Raw genomic sequence first — 24,417 nt, 5'->3', positions numbered from 1 at the left:
CAGGAAAAATCCATGTATGGTTCGTTCTTTCAATATTCCAATTTAAAACAAAATCAGAAAAAAACATTAACAGAGTCGTTTTTTTTTTCTGATTTGGTTTTGAAGCCGAAAAAGGGCAAAAGGAATATACAAATAAACGGTATTTTTCTGTTTTTAAAATCAAAAATAGAAAATTGAATAATCCAGTTGCTTGTTTTGTTTGCTTGATATTTAGATAAAACCGCAATGAATGCCGGGAAAGGGCTCGCGGATTAAAAAAAAATACATATAAAGACGTTTCAAACGTTAAATCGAGTCTCTCGCATTCTACAATGGCCAGATAAGGTATAGGCCTAGTGGTCAGAGGAAGGATGAACACATTTTGATAAGGTTAACAGTGCACTAAATAAAACAATGAATTTGATAGGAAAACACCCCACTGGATTATGTGAGGGGTGCCAGGTAGAGGAGACAGTGGAACATGTTTTAATGAACTGTAGTGGTTATGGGATGGAGAGGGAAAGTATGAAAAATCAATTGAGAGAATTGGGTATGCAGGAGTATACTTTGGAAAATATTTTAAGATTAATGAAGAGGAATTGTATAAAAGTATTGTTTGGCTTTTTGAGAGAAACAGGGTTATATGATAGGATATAGAGTAGAAAGAAGGTGTGAATGAGTGAGTGTTTGGATATTTTTGTTTTGATTCATTAACTGGATCAGAAGAGGGCGGTAATGCACCAAGTTGTGGATGCCAACCGCCGTAAAACCCCAAGAAGAAGAAGATGAAGAGTACAATCATAACACACCCAATGGGTGTGTTCGAAACCACCTACTTGCTTCCTACGCTTACTAACTATGACGTCAAATTGAGTAAGCAGAACGTAGTAAGCGAGTTTTAGGTCAGCGAGTAGTATCCGAATGTCTTCTACTTCCGGAAAGATTTTGTGTAAGCATCGCTAGCTTACTAGACGTACTCAACTGCCCCAGAATGCACTGCGTCTATTCAAAAGAACAATGGAAGCAATGGAGCTAAACGGGGAGCCGCAGCAGCAGAGCCCACAGCCATACCGATGTAATTGTTTAATAATTGTTTTTAACATATCACCGCAAATCCTTAGGTTGAAGATGTACTCTGACGTTAAATGTGACGTTTATATATTTATTTATAATATTTATTAACGGCGCCCGGCCGGTAGGTTATGACACGTCATTTGATTCACGTCATCTGAGGTGGTTAAGTAAGAACGGTCTTCCGAACGTCGATTACTCAAAATGGATTACTCAATCATTATTTAAGGATTCGAGTAGTAAGCCAAGTATTTAGTAGGTAGTAAGTCATTTCGAACACACCCATAGAGTACAATGGCCAGCTTTATTGTTTTCCGTGGGAGCCGGCGACTTGGCGGCGTCTAGAACGTCACTCTAGGCCGCCATCTTACCACAGTAAAGCTTTCTGGTGGAATCTATTGTAGCGGACGTAAGTCTGTGATCTTCACAATCGCTAATACTCTTATCTCGCTGAAATCTTGACGGATTTACAAACGGTTTGGTTTCTTACAAACGTTATTAACGTGGTTATAATTCTGGATGCTTAAACATGTTTAAATTGTAGCTTTTCTCTTTGAAAAATGACTTAATCGTGCAGCTTAGTTGTGTATCACGGGTAGGCTACTAGCTACCCAGTAATTTTACATCGATGGGAGAGGCAGAATTGCTATTTTCAATATAATTTAAGTTGAACATGATTACACTGAAGTTGCACATGATTTCCAATCGGGTTTGTTTGTCTTACATTATGAATCCTACAGGAAATTGCTGACAATTGAAGATGCCAGACATTTGTGCCGCCTACGGATGCGTTAATCTGCGAACTCTCGAAACGAGAACCCGTGGGATCACCTTTCACCTGTAGGATATTACAATGTTACGACTACGATAATCTTTAGTTACTTAGTGGAAGTATATACAATACAGGTCCTGTTACACAGCAACAGCGGGGCTAGTATGACATAATAGTATTGCTAGATTGTTGTTGACACAAGGCTTTTTAGAATATGTTTGTTAACACAATCACTGAATGGAATTTTGGACACCTTTTTTGTTTTTAGTGTGGTTGATCTTAAATACTGATTGAAAATGTTGACAATAATTAATATATCTGGGTGCATTTCTCACTTTTTTAAGGTTTCCCAAAGCCAGAGCGATGCGGATAAAGTGGGAAATTGCCCTAAGAAGGGACGGTTTTGCTGCCTCTGACAGGGCACTGCTCTGCAGCGACCACTTCAGGAGGGAGGACTTTGACAGGATGGGGCAGACTGTCCGGCTTAAAGATGGTGTTGTGCCAACCCTTTTCAACTTTCCAGCTCATCTTCAAAGGGTATGTGTATCATTGACCCACAATAATTCAAGGTGTATAAGATTGATATATCAATATAAATATGTGATTAAATGTCACACTTCAGTTTTTGTTTCTGCAAGTTATATAATGTGTTGTTTATTACAGCACATTTTAGACACTCAACTTCTTTACTTATGTTTATTTTAGTCGGTAGCAACAAGAAGCACAACCACAGCTAATAGAGCGGAAGACAACCCGGCAATGGACTTGAAGCCTGATGTTGTGAGTATTTGCATGTGGAATGTCACAAACTAATTAGAGCATCATATGCCTTGTTATATCAAATCCTTTATCTTGATGGTACCCAGGTCTATGATGGTGTTAGTAGTCTAAGAGCCCAATATTATTTGAGGGGGTACTCTGTGTAAAAAGTTTGAAAACCACTGGCTATCTCACTTTCTCTGTCACTCATACACTAGAATGAATAAACATGTGTGAACATTGAAACTACACTCAGGGGTAGGCAACCTTTATATTTTTGTCCAAAAAAAAAAGTGGAGAAGCCTGTACAATTTCTTAAAAGTATGCTGTTGGGTTTTCTGTTGGAGAATTAGAGAAACTAAAAATTCATTCAGGCTCACAGAATTCAAAAGTGAAGATTGAATTGTTGAAAAAGTAAGTTATTCATTTCCGTATTACTATTATTTATATATTTGTATATTTTGCCAAAACAAAAGGGAGCTACTGGAGAGGGGAGATTGAGCCGCAAGCGGCAGGCCACTGACGACCACTTCTATGCATTGCCTGCTTGCCCTACGGCTGTGAAGACCAAACTTGAAGAAGCCTCAGCGAGAGTGAGGAAACTGCAGCGGGAGAAGATCAATGGCTTCAGGAGAGAAAACAGGGCCAAAAACAACTATCAGGCTGTTCTGGAGGAACTGAAGGAGAAAGATCTCATCAACGAAGAGCTGAAAGACAAGCTTGAATTCTACTCAGGTAAAATAAAAATATCACATTAAATATTTTGGGTATTTTATGTTATTTGTTGACTTCCTAGTTACCATTAAAAGGAGACCTACTGAATGACTTTTTCTAATTGAATTTCAGATCTTCCGGTTCATCTCCTGTCGAGGCAGGGCGTAGAGTACACCAAGGCCCAGAGAGATTTTGCCCTTACGCTCCATCTGCATGGTCCAAAGGCATATCACTACCTGAGAGATACTCTGCACATTCACCTGCCACATCCCAGTTCATTGCAAAGGTATTCTTCATGATGTCTAATTTTACACTGAATTACATTAAGCACTACAGACAATATTATTTAGTGTGTCCACCATAGGGATGCTTGTGTTAGTGGTTAAATGGCTACGTGGTTAAATATCCTCTTTTTAATTATACAAGGTGGCTGAGCTCTCTTGATGCCAGACCTGGTCTCAATAAAATGATGTTGGACATGCTGGAAAGACGACGTCGGGAAGATGAGGTCAAATACGGAAGTGTCACTCTGATGCTGGATGCCATGTCCATCAAAAAGCACGTCCAACATGATCCTCAGACACAAACAATGTGTGGACATGGGGGATCGACTGAATGAGACTGACATAGCTTCCGAGGTTCTTGTGTTTATGGTGGTTGGGCTTCAAGGTTATTGGAAAGCTCCAAGTCCCTCACACCAGAATCACAGAAAGTGTTAGTAGAACATGCACTAGAAGAGCTGGATCATCGTCAAATAAGGGTGGTGTGCATGACAATGGATGGTCATGCAACAAATATCTGTGTGTGCACCCAACTTGGGTACGATTTAAAAGCAGACCCCTGTAAGCCCTTGAAGACCCATTTCCCACATCCAGTATCCCATGACAATGTTTTTGTTGTGATGGATGCTTGCCACATGCTGAAGCTGACACGCAATATGTTGCAGGTACATGCTCATTATTGCCTATTTTTTCTGACTGTTCTGCTTTTTATACATTTTGATTTTATTTACATAATTCTGCAGAATATGGTGCTTTACAGTTGACGTGAAAAAAAAAAATCTGGTTCTGCAGGCATACAGCCCAATTAGAAGCATAACTGGCCGTATCAATTGGAAGTACATAGTTCAGCTGAACAATGTCCAAAAGAAAAGTGGACTACCTGCTGCCAACCGAGTCACAGATAAGCATGTGAACTTTGCTAATCAGAAGATGAAGGTATGTTTGCATGATGATTTATGTATAGAGGGCCGCAATAGTAATAGGCTCTAAGGCTTTATTGTGTTTTTTAATGTGCTCTTCATTTCTCCTTATAAACTCAATCAAGGTCTCCCTGGCTGCTCAGACTTTGAGTAACTCTGTGGCAGTGGCACTCAGACTTTGAGTAACTCTGTGGCAGTGGCACTCAGACTTTGAGTAACTCTGTGGCAGGGGCGCTCCCGCCTTGCAGGACGTGGGCTATGCAGAGTTCGAAGATTGCGAGGCTACTTCTGAATTAATTAAGGTAATGCAGCTAGGATTTGCATCATTGACCAAAAACATTTCCCAACATTCTAGGCCTACTGTTAACTTCTTGGCAACATTTGGGTGATTAATTGCTTTAACCCCTTTTATCCCCTTTTAACACCCTCCCTCCCTTTGTAGGTGATATGTTGGTCAGCTATCCCAAAGCGGAACATTTTGGCATCAGGAACGATTCAATAATTATGACCCTCCTCAAATTCAACACTATGCAAGAACTTGGTTAAAACTGTTTATACCTACCTCATACTTTCCTCAAAAACACCCTTATTGTTACATAAAATAAATATAATACATAAATATAATACATAAATATACATTTTAAAATCATAGCCACAGAGAAAATGGAGAGAAATCAAACTATGCCTCATACTTGGGTGTTTACTATCTGATACCTGTTGAAACTTAGTTATAGTTATACTAAGTTATAGTGATGATTTAAGTGCTTTCAGTTAATTTAGATATTGGTTTATAGATATCAGACAAGCTGTTTGACATCTTGAACAGTCGCAATCCCAGAGCCAAAGGGTTCAAAGCCCCCCTTGGTTCCAGGAATTGGACAAGCACCAAGGAGTTCTTGATAAAAGCCAGGGGGTACTTGCTCACTTTGAAGATGGAGGATGGCAAACCCCTTTACCGAACAAAGGGGTATTTTAAAATAGTGACAATTAGTGATGCACTTACACCATTTGTAGTCGCCAATACCCAGTACAAATTCTTAATTCTAATTAAATTATTGTGTGCTCAATTAGAAATAAGGGTTTATTTTATTATTTGTTAGATGTATACAAGTAGTCAATTTACAAATCATTAAATTATCTAATGTAGAACTCTACTGGTTTCAGTGCATCCCTCAACTCCATGATATAAGTTCAACAGATGCTCTGTTCTCTTGTTTATCTACAGTCTTCTGTGTCTTCTGCATCGAGTTCAGATGCTCTGTCCTCCTGTCTGCATCAAGTTCATACGATGCTCTGTCCTGTAAGATGTTCAGTCCTGTCTGCATCGAGTTCATGAGATGCTCTTTTCTGTTCATGTATTGCATGGTCTGCATGTTACGTTGTGAATTGATTCAAGAAGGTTTTAGTGTCCTAAAAGTACTTTTAAGGATCCTAAACCGTACACAGATTATACTTTTAAGGTCAGGGATGCAAACTAGTCAGCTTTAACCCCCCCCCCCCCCCCCCCCCCCCCAAATGTGGCAATGAAGTGAATTGTTTGAAATGTGGATTTGTGTCTGCCCTGAGAAGTGCTGCTCTGGGAGCATTCACTATTTTCACCCTATACTGTTAGTTTGTTTCCCTGCTTTCTCGTGTCCTGTTTTGGCAGAATCATCATAGTAATACAATATTTGCTTTTGAAGGTTCCTCTGTCCTGGGCTTCGTCATAAACATTGACACGTTGATGTCTATGGTTCCTGTGATGCTTGAAGGACAGCGATATGTCCTGACCTACAGATTCAGCCAGGACCATTTGGAACTTCTCTTTAACTCCATCAGAGCATCCGATAGGTTTCAAAAAATATTTTTTACCAGCCGCAACACTAAGTGACAAAGTTTCAGCAAATGCTTGGATTGTTTTCAGTTTTTCGGTCCATATGTTTTTGTTTTTTTTCCATTTTTGGTAAAACACACATATTGAATATCTGTGTAATATACTTGTATATCTTGTGTTTTTTTAAGGTGGCTGGAATAACAACCCTAATGCCGGCCAGTTCAAATACATCTTCAGAAAGCTGATGGCCCAGTGTGGAGTTGTTAAACCATGCAGAGGCAATGTGACTGCACAGGATGAGACAGAGTCCCTATCAGCGGTCATCGACGCCTCTACAAGCCTGTCAGCTGGAGATATGTCCTCTCTAGCAGGAGGAGAAGATCTTCCATCCCCGTTTGCTGACATTACCTTCCCGTCCGCTACGATGGTCTTGTGGACAACGCTCTCGTGTACATTTCAGGTATAGGCTGACTGAAAGTCGATATATATATATATCCGATACTGCCAGTAGTCAACTCTGGCAGAGAACAATCTTGACAGTCCAAAAAAAGAAATGTCTCCTTAATTTCCCCACGTATATTATTATAAGTTATGATATTATACTAACCCAAATTTCATGATTTGTTGTGAGACGGGCTCTGAAGAAGCTGTCCTGTGATGCCTGCCGTGCCAGCCTGGTGACACGACGCTGCCTCCGCCATCAAGGACCAGAGCTCCCACCTGCTGTGTCTAAGAAACAATGGAGGCCGAAGGATGTGTTGGTGCTCCGGGAGCACATCGGCGACACGCAGCATGGCATAGACAGCCACCACCATATGCTGCTAACACTAGTTGTGTCCTTGTTTTTTAAGCTAAGGCTACACCACATCTCTCAAATGACTACACTAAGCTTAGAGCAACAACATGCGACAGAAGCTCAAGAAAACAGTCCTTTTCAAAGGGCATTAGCCCAATGTTACGACCCTGGTGGGTCTCTCTGTGGGCCCGCCCATTTTTGCTGCCTCTCTCTCGTTTGTTACTGTATATTGTATATAGTTCTCTGCAAACCTATGGTGGCATCATGCCTTCAGTGTGTCTTGAACAGCCACAAAGGTTGCACATATTATATTCATATTTTATCATATTTGTCTAATTGCATGACTAGATAGATTTGAGTGAAGTTACCAACACAATAGATTGCCGAGTTTTAGTAGCCCATATATTGATTTAACATAAATAATATGAATACCTTGTGCATGTGTGTATTTATTGCACCTATCTGTTCTGTTTAATGTTCACTTCATATGAAAACACATGGTTATAATTACATAAATGAGTAGTCCATGAAAGCACATGTATGTGCTGGTGTGTGGCACGCAAATCCAAGTATGTATGTTTGTGTCAGTATGTGAAAGCGTGCAAATCGAAGACTTGAGCCTGGCCTTGCCAGACTTAAGCTGAGTTTTCAGCATCAAGGACCACGCAAAGCTTGTTGATGGGCCTTTTGTAGAGTGTTGGTTTTGGTCTTCACCCGGCCAAGGTCACGGTGCCCGGGGTGCCGCGGCCGGGGCACGACGGGAGTCTCGGGAGTGCCCGTAACGCGGTCACGGTGTATTAATGTTCAATCCAACCTTTTCTTCCTCAACTCTTCTTTCTCGGCGAATAGATCTCTCGATCTCTCTCTCTCTCTTCCCCCGTGTCGCTCTGGAAGTTTAACTTGGTTTATTACAGTGATGGGCAGTGCTGTTATTTCTTCATTTGCATGTCATAATATATTAATAATATTCATAAACATTTTTAAGTAGCCTAGTCTAGGTAGTCCTTCTGGCAAGAGAATAAACAACAACCTGTTTACCACCTCAAGTGAATTAACCTGTCCTATCCTATCCCCAGTCAGATCCGTGTGTGTGTCTGTGTATATATTGTGTCAACCCCGATCCAACTGGGGGGGTCGAACCACGCCTGCACCGGGGGCAGCGCCCTCTCCGTGGACAGGTAGTCCGAGGGAGGTATGTGCCGTTCAGCGCGGGAGCGCGCATCAAGCGCACCCGGGCAATCATGGACATTGGGATCACCTGGGGGAGGGAGACGGCAGAGGCCTCGGACCGAGCACGCACCAGACGAGGAGGATAGCCGAGTTGGAAAGACGCGGTAGGGGGAGATCGCACCAACCCATACGCTAATACGCTTCCCCCCCAGGACTGAGTGGGAGAAGACGGGAGCTATAGAGACGCCGACCTCGCAGCCGGACCAGACCCGGAGACGGCCCCTTTTTACCCCATAAGAGGAAGAACTTATGTTGACTTCTGTTTTACCTTCGTTCCCACGTGAGGTACACGAATTAAAATCGCTGACCCGCAGCCCTTGTGTGAGCGTCTCCTTTGAAAAACTCAGCCCCCGACGATCGGGGTTGCCACTTGCCACAATATGTGTAAGGTCTGCCTCACTTGTATTAATTTTACTCTGCAATAACTTGAATGGAACTTTAGATGTTTGGGGATAAGCAGCATAGCAGCCAGGTAGCTATTTAAATCTATAATAAACCTTGTATTTCTTTATTTAGATAAAGCATTATGAAAAAGTTTGCATGCACAATAAAGCATACAAATGAATTTGGCGGACAGCATTTTCATATTCCCTCTGGGCTAAACCCCGGATTTTTATGAAACCTAGAAATCCCCACCCAAATCTATTCTCGAGTAGAGGCAATAAAAATGCGTATGCGTGGAAGGGAGACGGAGAAGGGAGGAAGGAGAGGGGAAAGGGATTAGAGGGGAGAAGGAGAAGAGAGAAGGAAGAGTAGTATTTAGTGACCAGAACTGTATGGAGTGTAGTGTGTGTGTGTGTGTGTGTGTGTGTGTGGGTGGGTGGGTGGGTGGGGGGGGGGGGGGGGGGGGGGGGTTATCTATATAGTTTGTATCTTTATTAAGTTAATCGTTGGTGTGTGTCTTTTTGGTGTGTTTATCTTTATGGTGTGTCATCTATATGGTGTGTATCGATGGTATGTGTTTATCTATATCATGGTGTAAATATATATTGTGTGCGTGTGTATATATATGGTTTGTATCCATCGTGTGTGTGTGTGTGTGTGTGTGTGTGTGTGCAAAGTGTAGCCTATCTATGTTGTGTGTATCAATATTGTGTGTGAATCTATATGTGTGTATCTGTGGTGTGTGCGTGCATATGGTGTGAATCTACATGGTGTTACATGGCTATGACTCCAGTTTAACCAGTGAATGAGTCCCTCTGGTCTCTTTGGTGAAAGCTTCCTTCTCACTCCTCAAAGGGCCGTTCAGGATGCTGCCAAGTTACTGTTGCAATGGAGACGGTGTCTCGCAGAGCGCTCAGAGAGCAGATGTTCTCGTGTGGCAACATTGCCCTCTGCTGTCCACATCCGCTCACTACACACACAGGGACGCAAGATCACACGTGACTTCCTTTTCACCATCTTGACATCAAACAGTAGTTACACACACACACTCACTCGCGCACACAGTAAGATGAATTGAATGAATACTTCTTTCGTTTTGAAGTATGAATCTAAATCAGTCAAATCAGACTCATCCCTTTAATTAAAATGAGGGAGGTCATTTAAGATCAAACACAGAGCTGAAATAGCCTCTCACTGTTACCAAGGCGGCCAGAGGGCGTCGAAACTGCGTTGAGTTTTACTAATTAGCTCCCCTGCCAGGTGTTTTTCTTAATTAGTTAATTGGTTGCATCTGGTGCGTTTCACTTAAGAGGGAACCGGACGATCCCAGAAACCACAACGTGTGTGTACTGTTTCGAGGTCCGTTGTGACTTATTTGACATCTCTTCCTGGTTCACAGGTTAAAGACTTTTTGAAGTAAAAAGGAGCATCTCATCTGAACCTGATGTGAGTATAATTGTGTGGCAAAGCACAACTGACGTGACTTGTATGTTGAATATAAATCACTGAGAATGTGTGAAAGAAATCGGGGATTGTGGTGGTTTAACTCATTTCAAATTTAAATAATGATTCTACCTGAAAGTAACATTTTAGAGACTATACATTCAAACTTGTCAAAGTAAAAGGTAAATCACTCTTGACAAATGCAGTCAAATAATTACTATAACTTGTATTAAAAAGCTGGATTAGTTAATTATCAAAAAAATATTTAAAAGTTGGATGTTCCCAAAAGCCCTTCATTTGTATTGTCATTCATTTATCTGATTTAATGGAGATGGTAGATGTTGCACTGTGGGACAGTGCCCAAGTTTGGGGACCATGAGTAAACTGTTCCTTCCTTTAAAGGACTATCATGGATATTTAACTGCAGTTCTGTGAGTATCCCAACTTTACCATGAAGAGGAACTGCAAACTGTAAGTCATACGTTTCTCATTACTCTTGGGCACATTGATGTATTTTGGCTTCCTGGTGAGTTAACCCGTTACCTGAAGGTTGATCTGAGTAGTAAGGATGTTTTATTGGTTCATGGGTTACTTTGGCGTTTGGTTTGGTTTATGTTGGTTTTAATGATTTGTTAAAATGGTTACAGGCTCTAAGTTATTGTTGTAAGCTGGAGTAATGGGTTGGGCTCTGATATCTTCAGTCTTCTTTCCAGCTACTTTCCTGAGCTCTGCATCAGCATCAAATGAGTGTTGCTTTACTGACGAAGGTGTGGTCTGAGTGAGCAGAGGTGCATACTGGGATACAGAGCTGTCTCAAGTCTACAGGTCTGTAGACACGACCCCTCAGGGGAAACCAAGTGTTTGAGAAACGGTCGTGACGTCAGTTACATGGACTGGAATGTTCTTTAAGATGGAGACAGGGATTCAGAAGGAGAAACACCAGGGGGAGATGAGGGGGCTCCTCATCTCAACGACTAAAACACAACTTCAGTCTGACACCGATAACCATGGAACACATTCAACAGTCCCCTCCAGGCATCGTGACTCCTCAGGAACAGTTTCATTTCCAAGAAGGTCTTATTTGGGGCCATCCCATGATGGATCCTGCTCTTCAAGAGCCACCCCCCTCCACTGGGTGGTCTTCTGAACAGATGACCTCCTTCCTGTCCTCAGGCTGACAAAAGCTGCACCGTTTGCATCTGTGAAGGCCCCTCATTCAGGAAACCACTGGACTACAAAGACATGACTTCAGAGATGTTGAATCAACCTGTGACACATTTTGGAGACGCCAAGCATAATCCATCACCAATGTGGGACGCCACTGAAGAATGTTGTACATAATTTACGTCTCTGGAGACATTGGTTGTTCTGTTCTGGGTGCCCTGGCAAGAGAGCTGGGGGTTGATGATGGAATGATATTTGGCATGAGGTTTTTACCCTGCATGATTGTTTGGTCTTTTATGGCTCAGTAGTGTGTGTGTGTGTGTGTGTGTGTGTGTGTTTGGGTTTGACATGAGATGGATGATTTTTGAGCATCACTAGGGTTCTACTGTGTGTGTGTGTGTGTGTCTCCCACACACACCTGGCATGGGGTTCTACGCATGTTTGGTTCCACCTGGCATGGGGTTCTACGTGCGTGTCCTGGGTTCTATGTCTGTGCGTCCTGCTTGCTTTGACAGTGATAATGTTCATACGGGGGTCTGTGTGGTTGGCTTGGGATATTGGACTGGTCAACTAAATCATACCTGACGGACGGCCACATGTTTACTTGAGGCCTCCAGTAGACATGAAGAGCCCTGAGTGACGCTCCGGAGCGATATCCAACACACTGGGCAGGAAGGAGATTATCCAAATCAAGTGTAAAAGGATGCAAGCGGCGTGTTCAGATCAGTGACTTCAAACTAGGACTACACCAATCAGGATCAATGGAGAATGGACACCTAAAGGCATTCCACAAGGAGTCTGAAGTTGGAAAGGGACCTAAAAGGGTATTCAAGATGACCTTCAGACCTGTAATGAGACGGCTCTTCCTACCTGGCTGGATGGATGGAGAGCCCTGTGGATCTTGTCTTGCTCTCAGTTGCACGTCTTCTCAGGCTGTACTGTATTTGTTTTGGACAGGACTAGCTGAACTATTGGTTCGCTTAAATCCGAACCAATCTGGGAACTCCAACTAGTGCGCACTTCGAGCTCAAGGTGTAAAGAGGAGAATGTTTCAAAGTGTTCCATGGTACTCTGATGAAGACCGTTGTTGTGTTCCACTGGCTGAGAGGAAGAACCCTCACATCTTCCTCTTGGCCTTTCTCCTCTGAGAATCCTGGCACCATTTTGAAGGATATTCCAGCTCATGTAACTGATGTCAAGACAGATTCTCAAACACTTGGTTTCTCCTGAGGGGCGTGTCTATAGAACTGTAGACTTCAGACCGCACTGTATCCCAGCATGCATCTCTGCTCACTCAGACCACACCCCCATGAGTAGGATGCAACACTCTAGTGATGGAGATGTAGAGTTTTGTAAGTAACGAGGGAGCAGACAAAGGTGATTAGAACACAATGGCATGTCAAGTCTGTAAATCTTTAAACCATGAAGATGGTTGGATAGTTCAGGAGTTGGGCTCTTTTTATTATGGGCAGTCCTTTCACTCAGATGCCCACTTCTCACTGTGTGTGTGTGTGTGTTGGCATGATTTGCTGTTGGTGATGAGGCGGTCAGGGTGACGTTGCAGGGCTATGGTCGGCTCTCTGTGAGCTCAACGTTTAGATTTTCTCTTTATGGTTTGTACCCTGAATAATCTAGATAATTGTAAAATGTAGACACGGTTTTGTATTGAATGATTTTAGGTTTAAAGTTGTTGTGGGACGTACATGCTAGTTTGGTTCTTCGTACGGTTTTGAGTGATATAACTTGTACACACTGGGTGCATAATAATCTAAAGGTACACTGAATAGTAGTAATGTCCAACAGCAACAAAACGGATCACATCAAGGTAAGTCTGTTGGCTGTGTTTTAATGAAGACCATCGCTGGACTTCAGGATCTTCCTCCGTTCAGCTCAAGGTGAGGCGCTGGTTATGTTTTTTCTTTGGTTGGTTCCGGCCGGAATGTTCGGATTCCAGTCGGACGGTTTGTGCTTCCCGCCGTGGAAGGTTCTGAGTACGGTCACTTGATTTAGTCTCAATGGTTGGCATAGAATGTTGTAGTCTTGGCAACCATAAGAAACCACCTGGCAGTTAGTTGGACGGGAGTCCCCTGAGGGAATCTGGCGGAACGTTCTGGAGTGTATTTGCGTAACCTCGAGCCGCTGCCAACGCAAACTATTTTTCAGTCGTTTCCATTGGGAATTGTTGCCCCTTATCTTAAACAACTTAAGTTTGATATTAAATACATACTGACACGTACGTCGTACAATATGTTGATAATTTCCGATGGTTGCTTGCGCCGTACTTTTAACCACGTTGACGTGACGGGACTCTCGCCACGTACAAACGGCGTTCTACTTGCGGGCCCATTTTTGACATCAGTGAAGGCTGAAAATCATTTGAAGGTGGAAGACAATTTGACATTTCTTCAACGGAACCCAGCACCTGAATATGGCTGAGTATATTTGATTTAATATCGATACTGCTTGGTGTTCTTTGTTACTTCAGCTTTTGTACGTTTTTAAATATCTGCTGTCATTAATTGCCACGGAAGTTAAACCCTACCCAATGGATTGACGTTAAACAACGACTTTGGTGCAGAGTTACCAACTGGATAATATCTAAGCTAAAATAATGGCCGTTCTTCCCACATGTGACGGTAGAAGATACTCTAGAACTGTACAAGGTTAAAAAGGTAACATGTAGTTTGTCCCAAGGTGTCTGCCTCCTCACCCAGAGCAAGACCTCCACCTCCTCACCCAGATCCAGACCACCACCTCCTGTCAGAAGTCCTCCAGAACAGGTGTGTGAGTAGAGTCTTCTCAGGTCAGTTTCAATGCATGGCCTGAACCACTTCTTTAAACTTGTGGACTGCTCTGTCTTCATTCCCAAAAACGGGATGCTCATGTCTGGTCTCAAGTCTTTTCCAGCCTTGAGTTATAAAATAATAGTTCAATTAATTGTGTAACTCGGTTTCGGATGAGTCAATTAAGTTTATTGTTGGGCAAATGCTGATATAAACCTGCTGCTGTAGTTGAAAGGAGAGGCTGGGGACCGGAGGCTTGTGGTGCCAGGATGGACCGGAGACTGAGGCTGGAGACCAGGGGCCTGCAGCACCGGACCAGAGGGTAACCATCACCAAGCTCATCTGAAACACTAAAATCCATGGTAGTTTAGGTCTGGTTTTGATCATCTTATGACTTTAAATCTGTGCCAAGCTGTGATTTGAGTTAATTGATACGGGGGTTATGTAAGAGTCATATGAGCCATTATTGTTACTAGTGCTGCTACGACCGTAGTGGATGAATTGCTGAACGCGACAATCTGCAGAAGTTGTCTAATTTAAGTGTTTAAATATGTTTAAATTTGTCTTCCATTTTACAAGTGAACATCAGATGCAGGAGGTGGGGTGTGTTGCGTCCCCAGGTTATGTACTGCTGAGACCAACTGTGTTTGTAACCAGACCAGGAATCCATGGCTGAAGGAGCTGATGGAGTCGTGCTGAAGGAGCTGATGGAGTCGTGCTGAAGGCCCTGCCTGGTGGAGGAGCTGGTGGAGGCCCTGCCTGGTGGAGGAGCTGGTGGAGGCCCTGCCTGGTGGAGGAGCTGGTGGAGGCCCTGCCTGGTGGAGGAGCTGGTGGAGGCCCTGCCTGGTGGAGGAGCTGATGAAGGCCCTGCCTGGTGGAGGAGCTGGTGGAGGCCCTGCCTGGTGAAGGACGTCTGTCGTGGGGTAGATGGAGCTTGACTCTGAAGTGATCATCACACTCGCTGCCACTTCACGTAGAATACTGCTACCACAAACTGCCACCGTTTGTACCATATATACCAGATGACTACATCTGTTTTACAACATGTTGAAGCAAGACTTCCGCTGTTTGTTCCAGACCAGGAGTCTGTCTGAGGAGAGCTGATGGAGGAGCCAAGACTCTGGAGGACGACATCACTCTACCAACCAGGATCCTCGTAAGTTTGCATAAAATAAATAGTGGACTTGTTGTAACGCAGGATTAGTGTGTCCAGTACAAGTTACGGCATACTACTGTGGTTGGTTACCAGACAAACTACAGCTGCTACTTTGTTACGCGCCATAAGAGCCCAACTACTCCTGTGTTAGTCACCTTTCATTAGAGACAAATTACTACTGTGTTTGTCACCTTACATTAGAGACGTTTGTAACCAGACCAGGAATCTGGAGGACTGATGGAGAAGCCGTACATCTGGAAGGCAAATCCTGAGGACAACCAGGACTCTACCATCAAGGATTTCTCGTAAGTTTGCATTATCTCGACATAGTGGACTAGGTAGGGGGTTGGGGGTTCAACTCTCAAACCAATGGTGCCGGGTTCAAGTCCTCAGAATACAGTGATGCGTCCTTGAGCAAGGTGCCCTAAAGCCTGCCTGCTCCTTAATGACTTATCTTTGGTTCAGATCTTTTGAATATTGAACCTAATCAATGTCCTTGTTTGGTCCGGGCAGACGCACCTGAGCTGAACCCCGCCCTGATCCTGACATCCTGCTGGTCCCGTCTCCTCAGTTCATCTGCGCCTCGTCCTGCAGAAGACCTGCTGAGCTCAGCGGTCTGAGGCTGATGGATCAATGACCTCCAGTGGGAGTGATCTACTTGACCCCACATGTAACCGTGTGCTTCCACACGCCTTTCTCTCACGTCTGTCACTAACCTCACTGCTTCACTACTCTCTACTGCTTCCTCTGCTTCTTCCTTCTCTGTGGTTCGAACCTTTACACTGGAGGCGCGTCTCCATGCCCTCAGAGGGTTCAGCGTTAGGGTTGAGAGTCAGGGTTTAGAGTCAGGGACAGAGCTGGTCAGGGAGGACTGCTTTTACACAAACCTCTTCACTTGCTTTCAGAATTGTGGTGACATTTTGAAAAGATTCATTTGGGAAAATGTTTTCCTCTGCTTCCCTTTGCAAAATTGTATCAAACTTCTGTCAAGTGTTTTTGTTTATATATTAAAATCCCACATTGACTTCTACATGTTTGGTGCGGTTCATTTAATTGTCTGTTAAATTGGTTAATGCCAAGCTAAACTCCTACAATATATTTAATATACATGATTGTTATTCAGCAATGTTCACATAATCCATTTTGTAAAAAATGAAACCTCCATATTACTAAATTCAAGCCTATTCATGCATTTAACAATGTAGCCTACATACTGCCCCGCATGCCATTCTCTGCTACTACAACACGTTCAATCCACCAACCCGTCTCACATCAATGTACTATAGCATGGTTTCTCCCTGGGGGGCGTTTGCACAACCTAGGGGGGCGCTGGAAACGTGACTCCATTTTATTTTTTTGGGGTGAAAAAATAGGCTATTTTCATTTATTGGTTTCTAACACCTCTACCGTCTCAGCTACTTTTTACTGTATGCGCAGTGGAACAGTGATAATACAGCGCGGTTCGGTCCTGCACACGCCCGGACTCCCGTTACATCAGCTATCGTTATGATCTCTATTAGTAACACTGATAAACATAACCCAAGTTCGCGGGTTAACAGTTCAATAACCAACACAACACAATCAAACATGGCCGATAGCAAGAAAAAAATATCAAATGTTATAGCCCGTTTTCCTCCTTCCTCTTGTTCAGTTACAGCTGCTGTGAGCGTAGTTGCCACGAAAAGACTGTTGCATTTCAAATGCAAAATATATAGACCTTATTAGGCCTCTGCGTGCGATCGGTCTCTTGGAGTCCGCGTTGCCCAGTCCGCGGTGCCCGTGGTTCCCGGGCCATTCATTCATTGTTCACGGGGCATGGCGGGAGTCAGGGGAGACGCGGGAGTGGTCGCGGTGCCCAAGGTCACTGTGCCCCGGCCGCAGGGTGCCGCGGCCGGGGCACGACGGGAGACGTGGCGGCCGGGAGTCGCGGGAGTGCCCGCACCGCGGTCACGGTGAATGAATGTTCAATCCAATCATTTCTTCCTCAACTCTTCTTTCTTGGTCGGTCTCTCTCTTTCTCGAAGTTTTATTGCATGTCATGAATATTCATGAATATTTTTATATTTTTTGCACCAAAACCGACTCAGAGGGGCATTCATTGCTATTAATGACCGATACAAAATCAATGAAAAACGATGCACTGACAACTTTAAGCAATATAACACGAGTGTGAGTGGGGTTGTTACTGTTAGTTTATTTTTGAGGTTGAGAACCACTGTAGTATAGCTACGTTGGTTCTAACGGCAAATGTAGTTTGGTGTGAGACTGTTGTCCAGCAGAGGGAGCTGTCATACACCTTAATTATAGGCCTACAGGAATGTCTGTATTTACATTTTTAAAGGTTCATGTACTGGTCTAGTTTGTCTGCAAATAACTCTGCCTCCAGCAACAGGATTGGTCAAAACATATGAAGTGAAAGAAATAAAAGCCCAGTTCACCAGATCTGAGGTCAGCTGCGGTAAGATTTTGGATCATCAATGTATTGAGTGAACGAAGTCTGAGCTAAATATTAACCACCTGGAACTTGGTGCGTTTCCTGGATCTCGGAGGACGGCAGGACGCATGTTTACCTGGTCGATTAGGCCCTGAACGCAGACTCTGAACCCAGACATCCTAATCACAGACTCTGAGTTTAATTAGCCCTGAATATAATTTTTGGGTTAAAAAAATAAATAAAAGTAAAAATATTTAATTATTTATAAGTAGCCTAGTCTAGATAGTCCTTCTGGCAAGAGAATAAACAGTTTAAAACCACTGCAGTGTTTGGAAAGTTCGCTATCATCTTTCCCTTTCGATCTTCTAAAAAGCCCCACTAGGTGTCTGTCTGTCCTGTGCTTCTGTTCTGATACTGCACCTGTCACATCTGCACATCAAGGCCAACGCTGCTCCGACGCATACATTTTTCATTCTGTGAAAGTTTTACTGTATGTATGAAATCTTTTATTTACTAAGAACCTTCTGTTAATGGATGTGCCAAGGGGTTTCACTTTTTTTATGCCCTTTCTTTGTAAAAAAAAAATAGCAGCGGTGGTTTTGCGTAGTTGTTTATAAGAAGTTGTTTACTCTACTTTAAGGATACTTTCTTTAAATTATCCAAAATTAAATTAATTGAAGGCTTCTGATGCAACGGCTTTCATGGTCCTTTTGTCCTCTCTGGGAGTTATGACAAAGGGAAAAGCTCGCTGAAGCAGCTGTCTGAAAATGAAAAAGTTTAAAACATTGATGACTTCTATCGATTCTTTTGAATAGTGCCTTCTCTGCGCGTTGCACTCCACTAAATTTGTTGTGGCCACAAAAGCAGAGGGGGTTGGAAAATTATATGGAGGATGATGAGGACAAATGCATAAACATCGTAATACGTTATCTATCCATGTCGGAGGCTATGAAACAACAGTGCTTATGTGAACGCACACTAGGAAAACACAACTTCCTTCAATATCAGGATATACATCTGAATGCGATTTACACAGGATGACTTAGTGTAATGGGCATTAACAGATACAAACTTTTAAGAAGCCTTGAGACTGCTGTACGCGGTGAGGATGAAGAATTACCAAGAAAATACCAGAGAAACACAAATCAAGATCGAGTGAGGAAAGTAGACGTCAGAAGTTTCAGAGGTCGGCAGCCAGGAGGAATGGACTCCATCTCTTGTTCTGGGGTTTTAATCAATCCATATGAGAAACACAGTGGGTCATCGTGTCTCTGGTGTTTACAGCACTATCTGGAACCTAAGTGAATGACGGTAACCTATCTTGACGGGCCAGATAAGCATACTGTTAATCTCAAACCGTTTCAGGACAATCTGATTATAATGAAGGTCGGGTATTTTCAATCGATTACCTGAGCGGTCCAGCTGGGTTACTTTACCGGGTAACCCCTAAGAAATCCTAACAACCCACTAGCAATTATGTACATAACAATAACAACCACTAGTCATGCCCAAAAAATCTTCCGGCAAAAATGCTATTATATCTGTTGGGGTGCACAGTTGTCGAAAACTTTGTGGGTTTATTCCACATTGGAATTATTCCACATTGCTGCTCGACGAGTCCGTGGTATCAGCCCTGGTCCTCCTCCACTGAGCTCTCAGAGTCTGTGTTGACCCTTCTCCATCACCTGAAGGGAATGGTTCTTCGATAGGCAGGAGGATCACATGGAATCAACACGGTTCAGGGAAGTATCAAAACACTAGCAGAACCACGTCAGGCCTGCAATCATTAATCAATTAATGAAATGCTTGATCAACAGAAAATTGGTCTGGCATAATTTTGAGAAGCGACTAATCGTTTAAGTCATTTATCAAATACAAATATCAAACATTTGCTGCTCAATGTTTCATTTCAATTCAAATATTTGTTTCATGGATCATTATAATCATAGGTTCTCTTAGCTGCTTGTCAGGTAAATCATGCATTTTTCAGACATCCATTTATACTAAATAATGAATCTATAAATGATAAATAATACATAATAATAAATCATAATAAATAATTTATAATTATGAATTAATCTATCAATTGAAAAGGAATCATAAGATGAATATGGATCGATGGATTTAGTGGTTAAACATTTGGTCCTCCCAGTAGCAACATGGTTTCCCAGACCCTAGATTCCTACCAGTAACTGTATCCCTGATTATTAGCACATCATTTTGTGTTTTGCTTGCATCTCCTGTTGTTCTCCGAATAGCCTTCTGATGAAATGGCATATCCCTCTCTCATTTGGTCATTCAATGACAAGCACATGAGGATGAGATGAAAATGAGAAAAGGTTTACAAGGAGGTATGGGCTTTGTTTTCTCTACCTCATTAAATCTATTCAAGAGACAAATTCCACGGGCAAGCTGAAGCGTCAATACATTTTAGCACAATATGAATGTGAAGGCCTTGGTGAAGGCATTCAGTCCAGCTTGCTGTCTTCTTTTCACCTACACTTCATCGGATTTCTCTGGGTTGTCTTGAGTTGCAACAAGTTCTCCGGTACTTCCATAACAAGAAAAAAATTGTATTGGTGGTTTTCCCGGGCCATGGTTGAGATTTGAGTTGTTTGTAAGAGAGCCCCTCCACTCCAATATGCTTCAAAACACTTGCGCAAGTGTTTTGAAGTTTGCATCATCAAACTTGTTTACTCGCACGAATAAACATTGAGGTGCGAGCATTCGCCTCGCTTTTGGTGTAAACGCACACTTATCATCCTCTATATTCTGCACGATCCCTCAATGTTTGGAGAGGTGATCGGGTCAAGGGCAGACGGGACAGACATCATCTGTGTTGATCCCATTCTACACCGATCAAAGTCTGCGTACGGTGCTCTGCCCTCACCACAGAACAATCAATAAACCGGCCGTCCGTCCAGAAACAGGTTCCTCAGGGGCTCGTCCTGGGCTCAGTTCAGCACCTCTCAGCTGCAATGCGGGTCACGGACGGCTTTTTCACTCTCTGGAGAGGGCTGTGGGGGTGCTGCTGCAAATGAGGGAGGAAGAAAGGAACGGAAAACAGGTATCAGCTAGGCCCCGCTGGAAGATGGGTCACGGGCGGGTTGGAGGCCCTGAGCCTGGTGAGAACCTCCAGATCATGCATGTTCACATTGCAGTTTCTCCCAGAATATAAGTCTGGTCTAAGCTGTTACTTGCTTGGTCATGATCGAAAATACCTCCACCTAGCGCTGGTTGTCCCATCTGCTTTGATTGATGTCCTCTGAAGGTGGGTTTCAACTGCTCTCCAGGATGGTCTCAAGGCCTGTTGGGTAGTTTGCCAGCAAACTGGCAAACTACCCAACTACACAGTTTGCCTTTAATTTCCCTTTTGTAAGGCAGCTGAAGTCATCCTCTCTGTTGTAGTGAACGAACAAAGAGAGTCTGGCTCGCCCACATTCCACATTCATTGTTCAATGCTAGATTTTGGTACTGAAAACAAGTCTCTGTTAATTTGTAAATCTGAAATGGACACTAGTAACGAGTCAAAGGCTGAGATGCAAACTGAAGATGGAATACCTTCTCCACTGAGGTAAGCTAAACTTCAAATTCTGTCTCCTTTGGTTTTACTGCAACATATATCCGACAGACTATTTTGTTTTTCTATTTAAATAGATACAACGCCATGTTTACATTTATATACGTCTATACTTTTCATTCTGCCTTTTTCATTCTTCATTCAGAGAGATTGCACTAAATGCGGCTGTGTGACTCAGATACACTGGTCTACATTGACACAGTGACACAATTCTGCGACAGACATTGTAAATGGAGGCTGGATAGGCAGACAGAATTATGCATGCTGAGGGACATCCGAGAACGGAGAGACAAACTGAACCTTAATATTGCAGATGTCTACAACTCTTAACAATAGAGGGAGAGCCATGGGTCTGTTCTCTGTGAACATGCTGGCCGTTGGAAGCGGTGGTGAAAATCTTGAGAAAGAGCTGGCTACTTCCTTGAACGACACTGTGACATTCAAGGCAAGTAAATTTGTATTTCTATTGCGCATTTACAGGCGGCTGAAACTTGCTCAGCAGTCGAGGAGTTAAGCATGCGCGTGACTCGTTTGGAGACACTAGGGGTACTACCGGAGCATGGGTCTTTGTTGAATTCAGGTGGGCGGCACGCCACTGCACACAAACAAACAGTTGCAGTTCAATGCTAGCAACCCAGCGTGTTGAATCTGCCGACAGTGGAAAAACGACTTGTCAACAGAGGTGACGCCTCCGCCTCTCCCAGTCGCTCGGGGGGAAATTAAAAAGTTACAGTCCAGAAGGAGTTCAGAGAACGGCATGTTTTTGCCGGTAGAGGCCCACTTCTCACACAGGAACAGGAAGGAATGGAGAAGCTGGGCTACTTCCTGGAAGCCATAGAGAAGCTCGCTGTCGCCTCTCTCCACAAGGGTTGGTGGAGACGCTCTGCAGGAGCGGCATCCAAAGCATTGGAGCCAGCGTCTCCATGGCTCGGCTGCCCTCTACTCTACCCCTCTTCAATTCAAAGGAGATGCTCCCTCCTTCTTCCTACCTGACATCCAGAATGTTGATGTTTTTGGGTTGGAGTTGGACAAGTTCATTCAATCTACTGAGAAGATCTGCTCAGCAAGGGAAACAAGGTAGGAAGTCTCATTTAAGCATCTAGACATGAATTCCTGAAGCATTTTTTTTCTTTTGTCTTTTTTGCACAATTCTGAATTATTCTCCGGGTAGGCTAGTTTAGGGCAATTTACACGTAACCGAATCTCCTTTCCACCTTACTAACTCTATGTTAAGGTAATACATGATGCATTTTAATTTTCCACAGGATTTTCCACATTTTTCACAGGATGGACAGAACTTCAGACTGGTGTACCCGTTCCAGGAGAGATCCGTGCCTTGTTTCATGAACCAATTCACTGAGCGCCAAGCCAGAATCCATGTTCTCCTTGGTGACATGGAGGGCACGGCCATCCAGCTGGACAGGATGAAGAGGTGGACTCAGATCTCCACCATCACCGGTAGCTCAGTTCGGTTGGTTGGTGGTGTACTGGCCGTTGTGGGTCTGGCTCTAGCCCTTGTGACAGCTGGGGTTCCTCTGAGTCTGACCTTGGGTGGGCTAGGGCAGGGAATTACCATCGGAGTCAACAGTGCAGTCTCCGCGGTGACAGAGAGAGCAGTCAATAAACCCCAGGAGAAGAAAGCCAGAGAGGTTCTCTAAAGCTTAATTAAGGATATGAGCGACATCCCGGCTTGCCTAGAGGAGGTGTCCAACCAGAGGGAGACACGATGAGTGGATTATCTGGATGTTGTCAGGGGAGTCGGCCAGTTGGGGACAAAGATCATTGCAAGTAGCAGAAATATCAATACATTCTGTGGAAAAAACGTCTCGGCTCTGAACGTGCTAGCAAATGAAGTGTCAATAAGAGTTAAAATGACTGGCCAGCTGGCGCTAAAGGACTATCAGGCATTTTCTAGGACACCTACAATTTCCTAATTCCCAGATATTGGGGAGGCAGCACTTAAAGGACCTCTGGCCCTCTTCAGACCAGCCAGTGCTGTTCGTATGACTCTCAATTCCCTGTTTATTGGTTTGGACATATACATTATCTGTAAAGTGAGCGTAGGTTTGGCCTATGGGAACAAAAGTAAAGCCTCACAGCTCATCCAGGGCAAAACTTTTGCGCTCGGAGCTAGATTTATGGCAAAGCATGCATGGCAAAGCTAACAGCAGAGCTGGAGATTAAACTGTTAAAAGAAATACATAATACACTAAAACAGATGGTCTGTATTAAGATGTGACACCCCAAGTGTTTGAATAGTTTAACAACATATTGTTGTCGTAATTTAGATATTTGAATGGTTGTACTCTATCCGTAAGTCAATTCATAACTACAAGGTATGATCTTCATAGAAAGGGACACTGTTACACTCTGGATTTTGTCAGGGATTGGGTTTTCTGTGGGCCTGTTTGTTTCTAGTATACAAGATTGTTGAACTAAGGGTAGGAAAAGTGACATGTCTTCCAGAGTCAATCTCAGTTTTCTAAAGTCTGACAGTTTGTGGCAAAAGTAGTGTCAGCTGCTTAGTGACATGAGCATTTTGAGCCATAGGGCTTGAGAGAGACACACACGTGTGTGTATAATTAATGGAGCTTCTTACACTTTCTAGCATTTGCTTACTTGAAAATATCAGTGCACATTCACACATACACACCGACACACACTGACACACACACACACACACACGGAGACACACAAACAGCTGTGCCTCCGCCCCCCCCTCACCTAAACATCAGTGCAGATGGATCTGTCTGCTCCCCCCCTCTCTCACCTGGGGGCTTGCTCCGAGATGCGGCAATCTGCCGGCTGTCGTTCCCCATCACGCTTCAATCCTCATTCCCCTCCATTACCCTCTCACTGGGCCCCGGTTTCAATAACTCTGAAGAGACTTTGAAATCAACTTTGAAAAACCGGATAAGCTCGTTTGCTAACGAAGGGGCCTGTAAGCATTAATCTTTCCCTTGACTTGTTGTCTGTCACCTTTGTGTAATTTGCATCGCTATCCTTTATTTTAAATATCGTTTTGCGTAAAGCCTAGTTGTGGTTTTGACGTTATAGACTTTATTTGAGATGTTTTAGTATCCCTCTTTCATACTTGGGAACTCACTTTCAACATTTGGATTGAAGGTACAATTTTAA

At 43.4% G+C, this 24,417-nt stretch overlaps 1 protein-coding gene and 1 long non-coding RNA gene across 2 annotated transcripts; both read left to right on the top strand.

Annotated features, from left to right (window-relative positions):
- Positions 1–1,573: 1,573 nt before the first annotated feature.
- Positions 1,574–5,069, top strand: LOC115552432 (THAP domain-containing protein 6-like). The gene is made up of 8 exons (XM_030368535.1): positions 1,574–1,890; positions 2,167–2,359; positions 2,528–2,602; positions 3,058–3,316; positions 3,428–3,581; positions 3,722–4,241; positions 4,369–4,512; positions 4,622–5,069. The coding sequence occupies exons 1-6, from the start codon at positions 1,811–1,813 to the stop codon at positions 3,912–3,914; spliced, it is 954 nt and encodes a 317-aa protein (XP_030224395.1). The 5' UTR covers positions 1,574–1,810; the 3' UTR covers positions 3,915–4,241; positions 4,369–4,512; positions 4,622–5,069.
- Positions 5,070–6,054: 985 nt separating this feature from the next.
- Positions 6,055–7,377, top strand: LOC115552394 (uncharacterized). Its single transcript, XR_003978313.1, has 3 exons — positions 6,055–6,326; positions 6,498–6,769; positions 6,941–7,377. It is a non-coding gene; the product is annotated as an uncharacterized LOC115552394 (long non-coding RNA).
- Positions 7,378–24,417: the final 17,040 nt, after the last annotated feature.

This window comes from Gadus morhua, chromosome 10, assembly GCF_902167405.1.
Source record: "Gadus morhua chromosome 10, gadMor3.0, whole genome shotgun sequence".
In the NCBI taxonomy this organism is placed as follows: domain Eukaryota; kingdom Metazoa; phylum Chordata; class Actinopteri; order Gadiformes; family Gadidae; genus Gadus; species Gadus morhua.
This window is presented reverse-complemented; position numbering and strand designations above follow the sequence as displayed.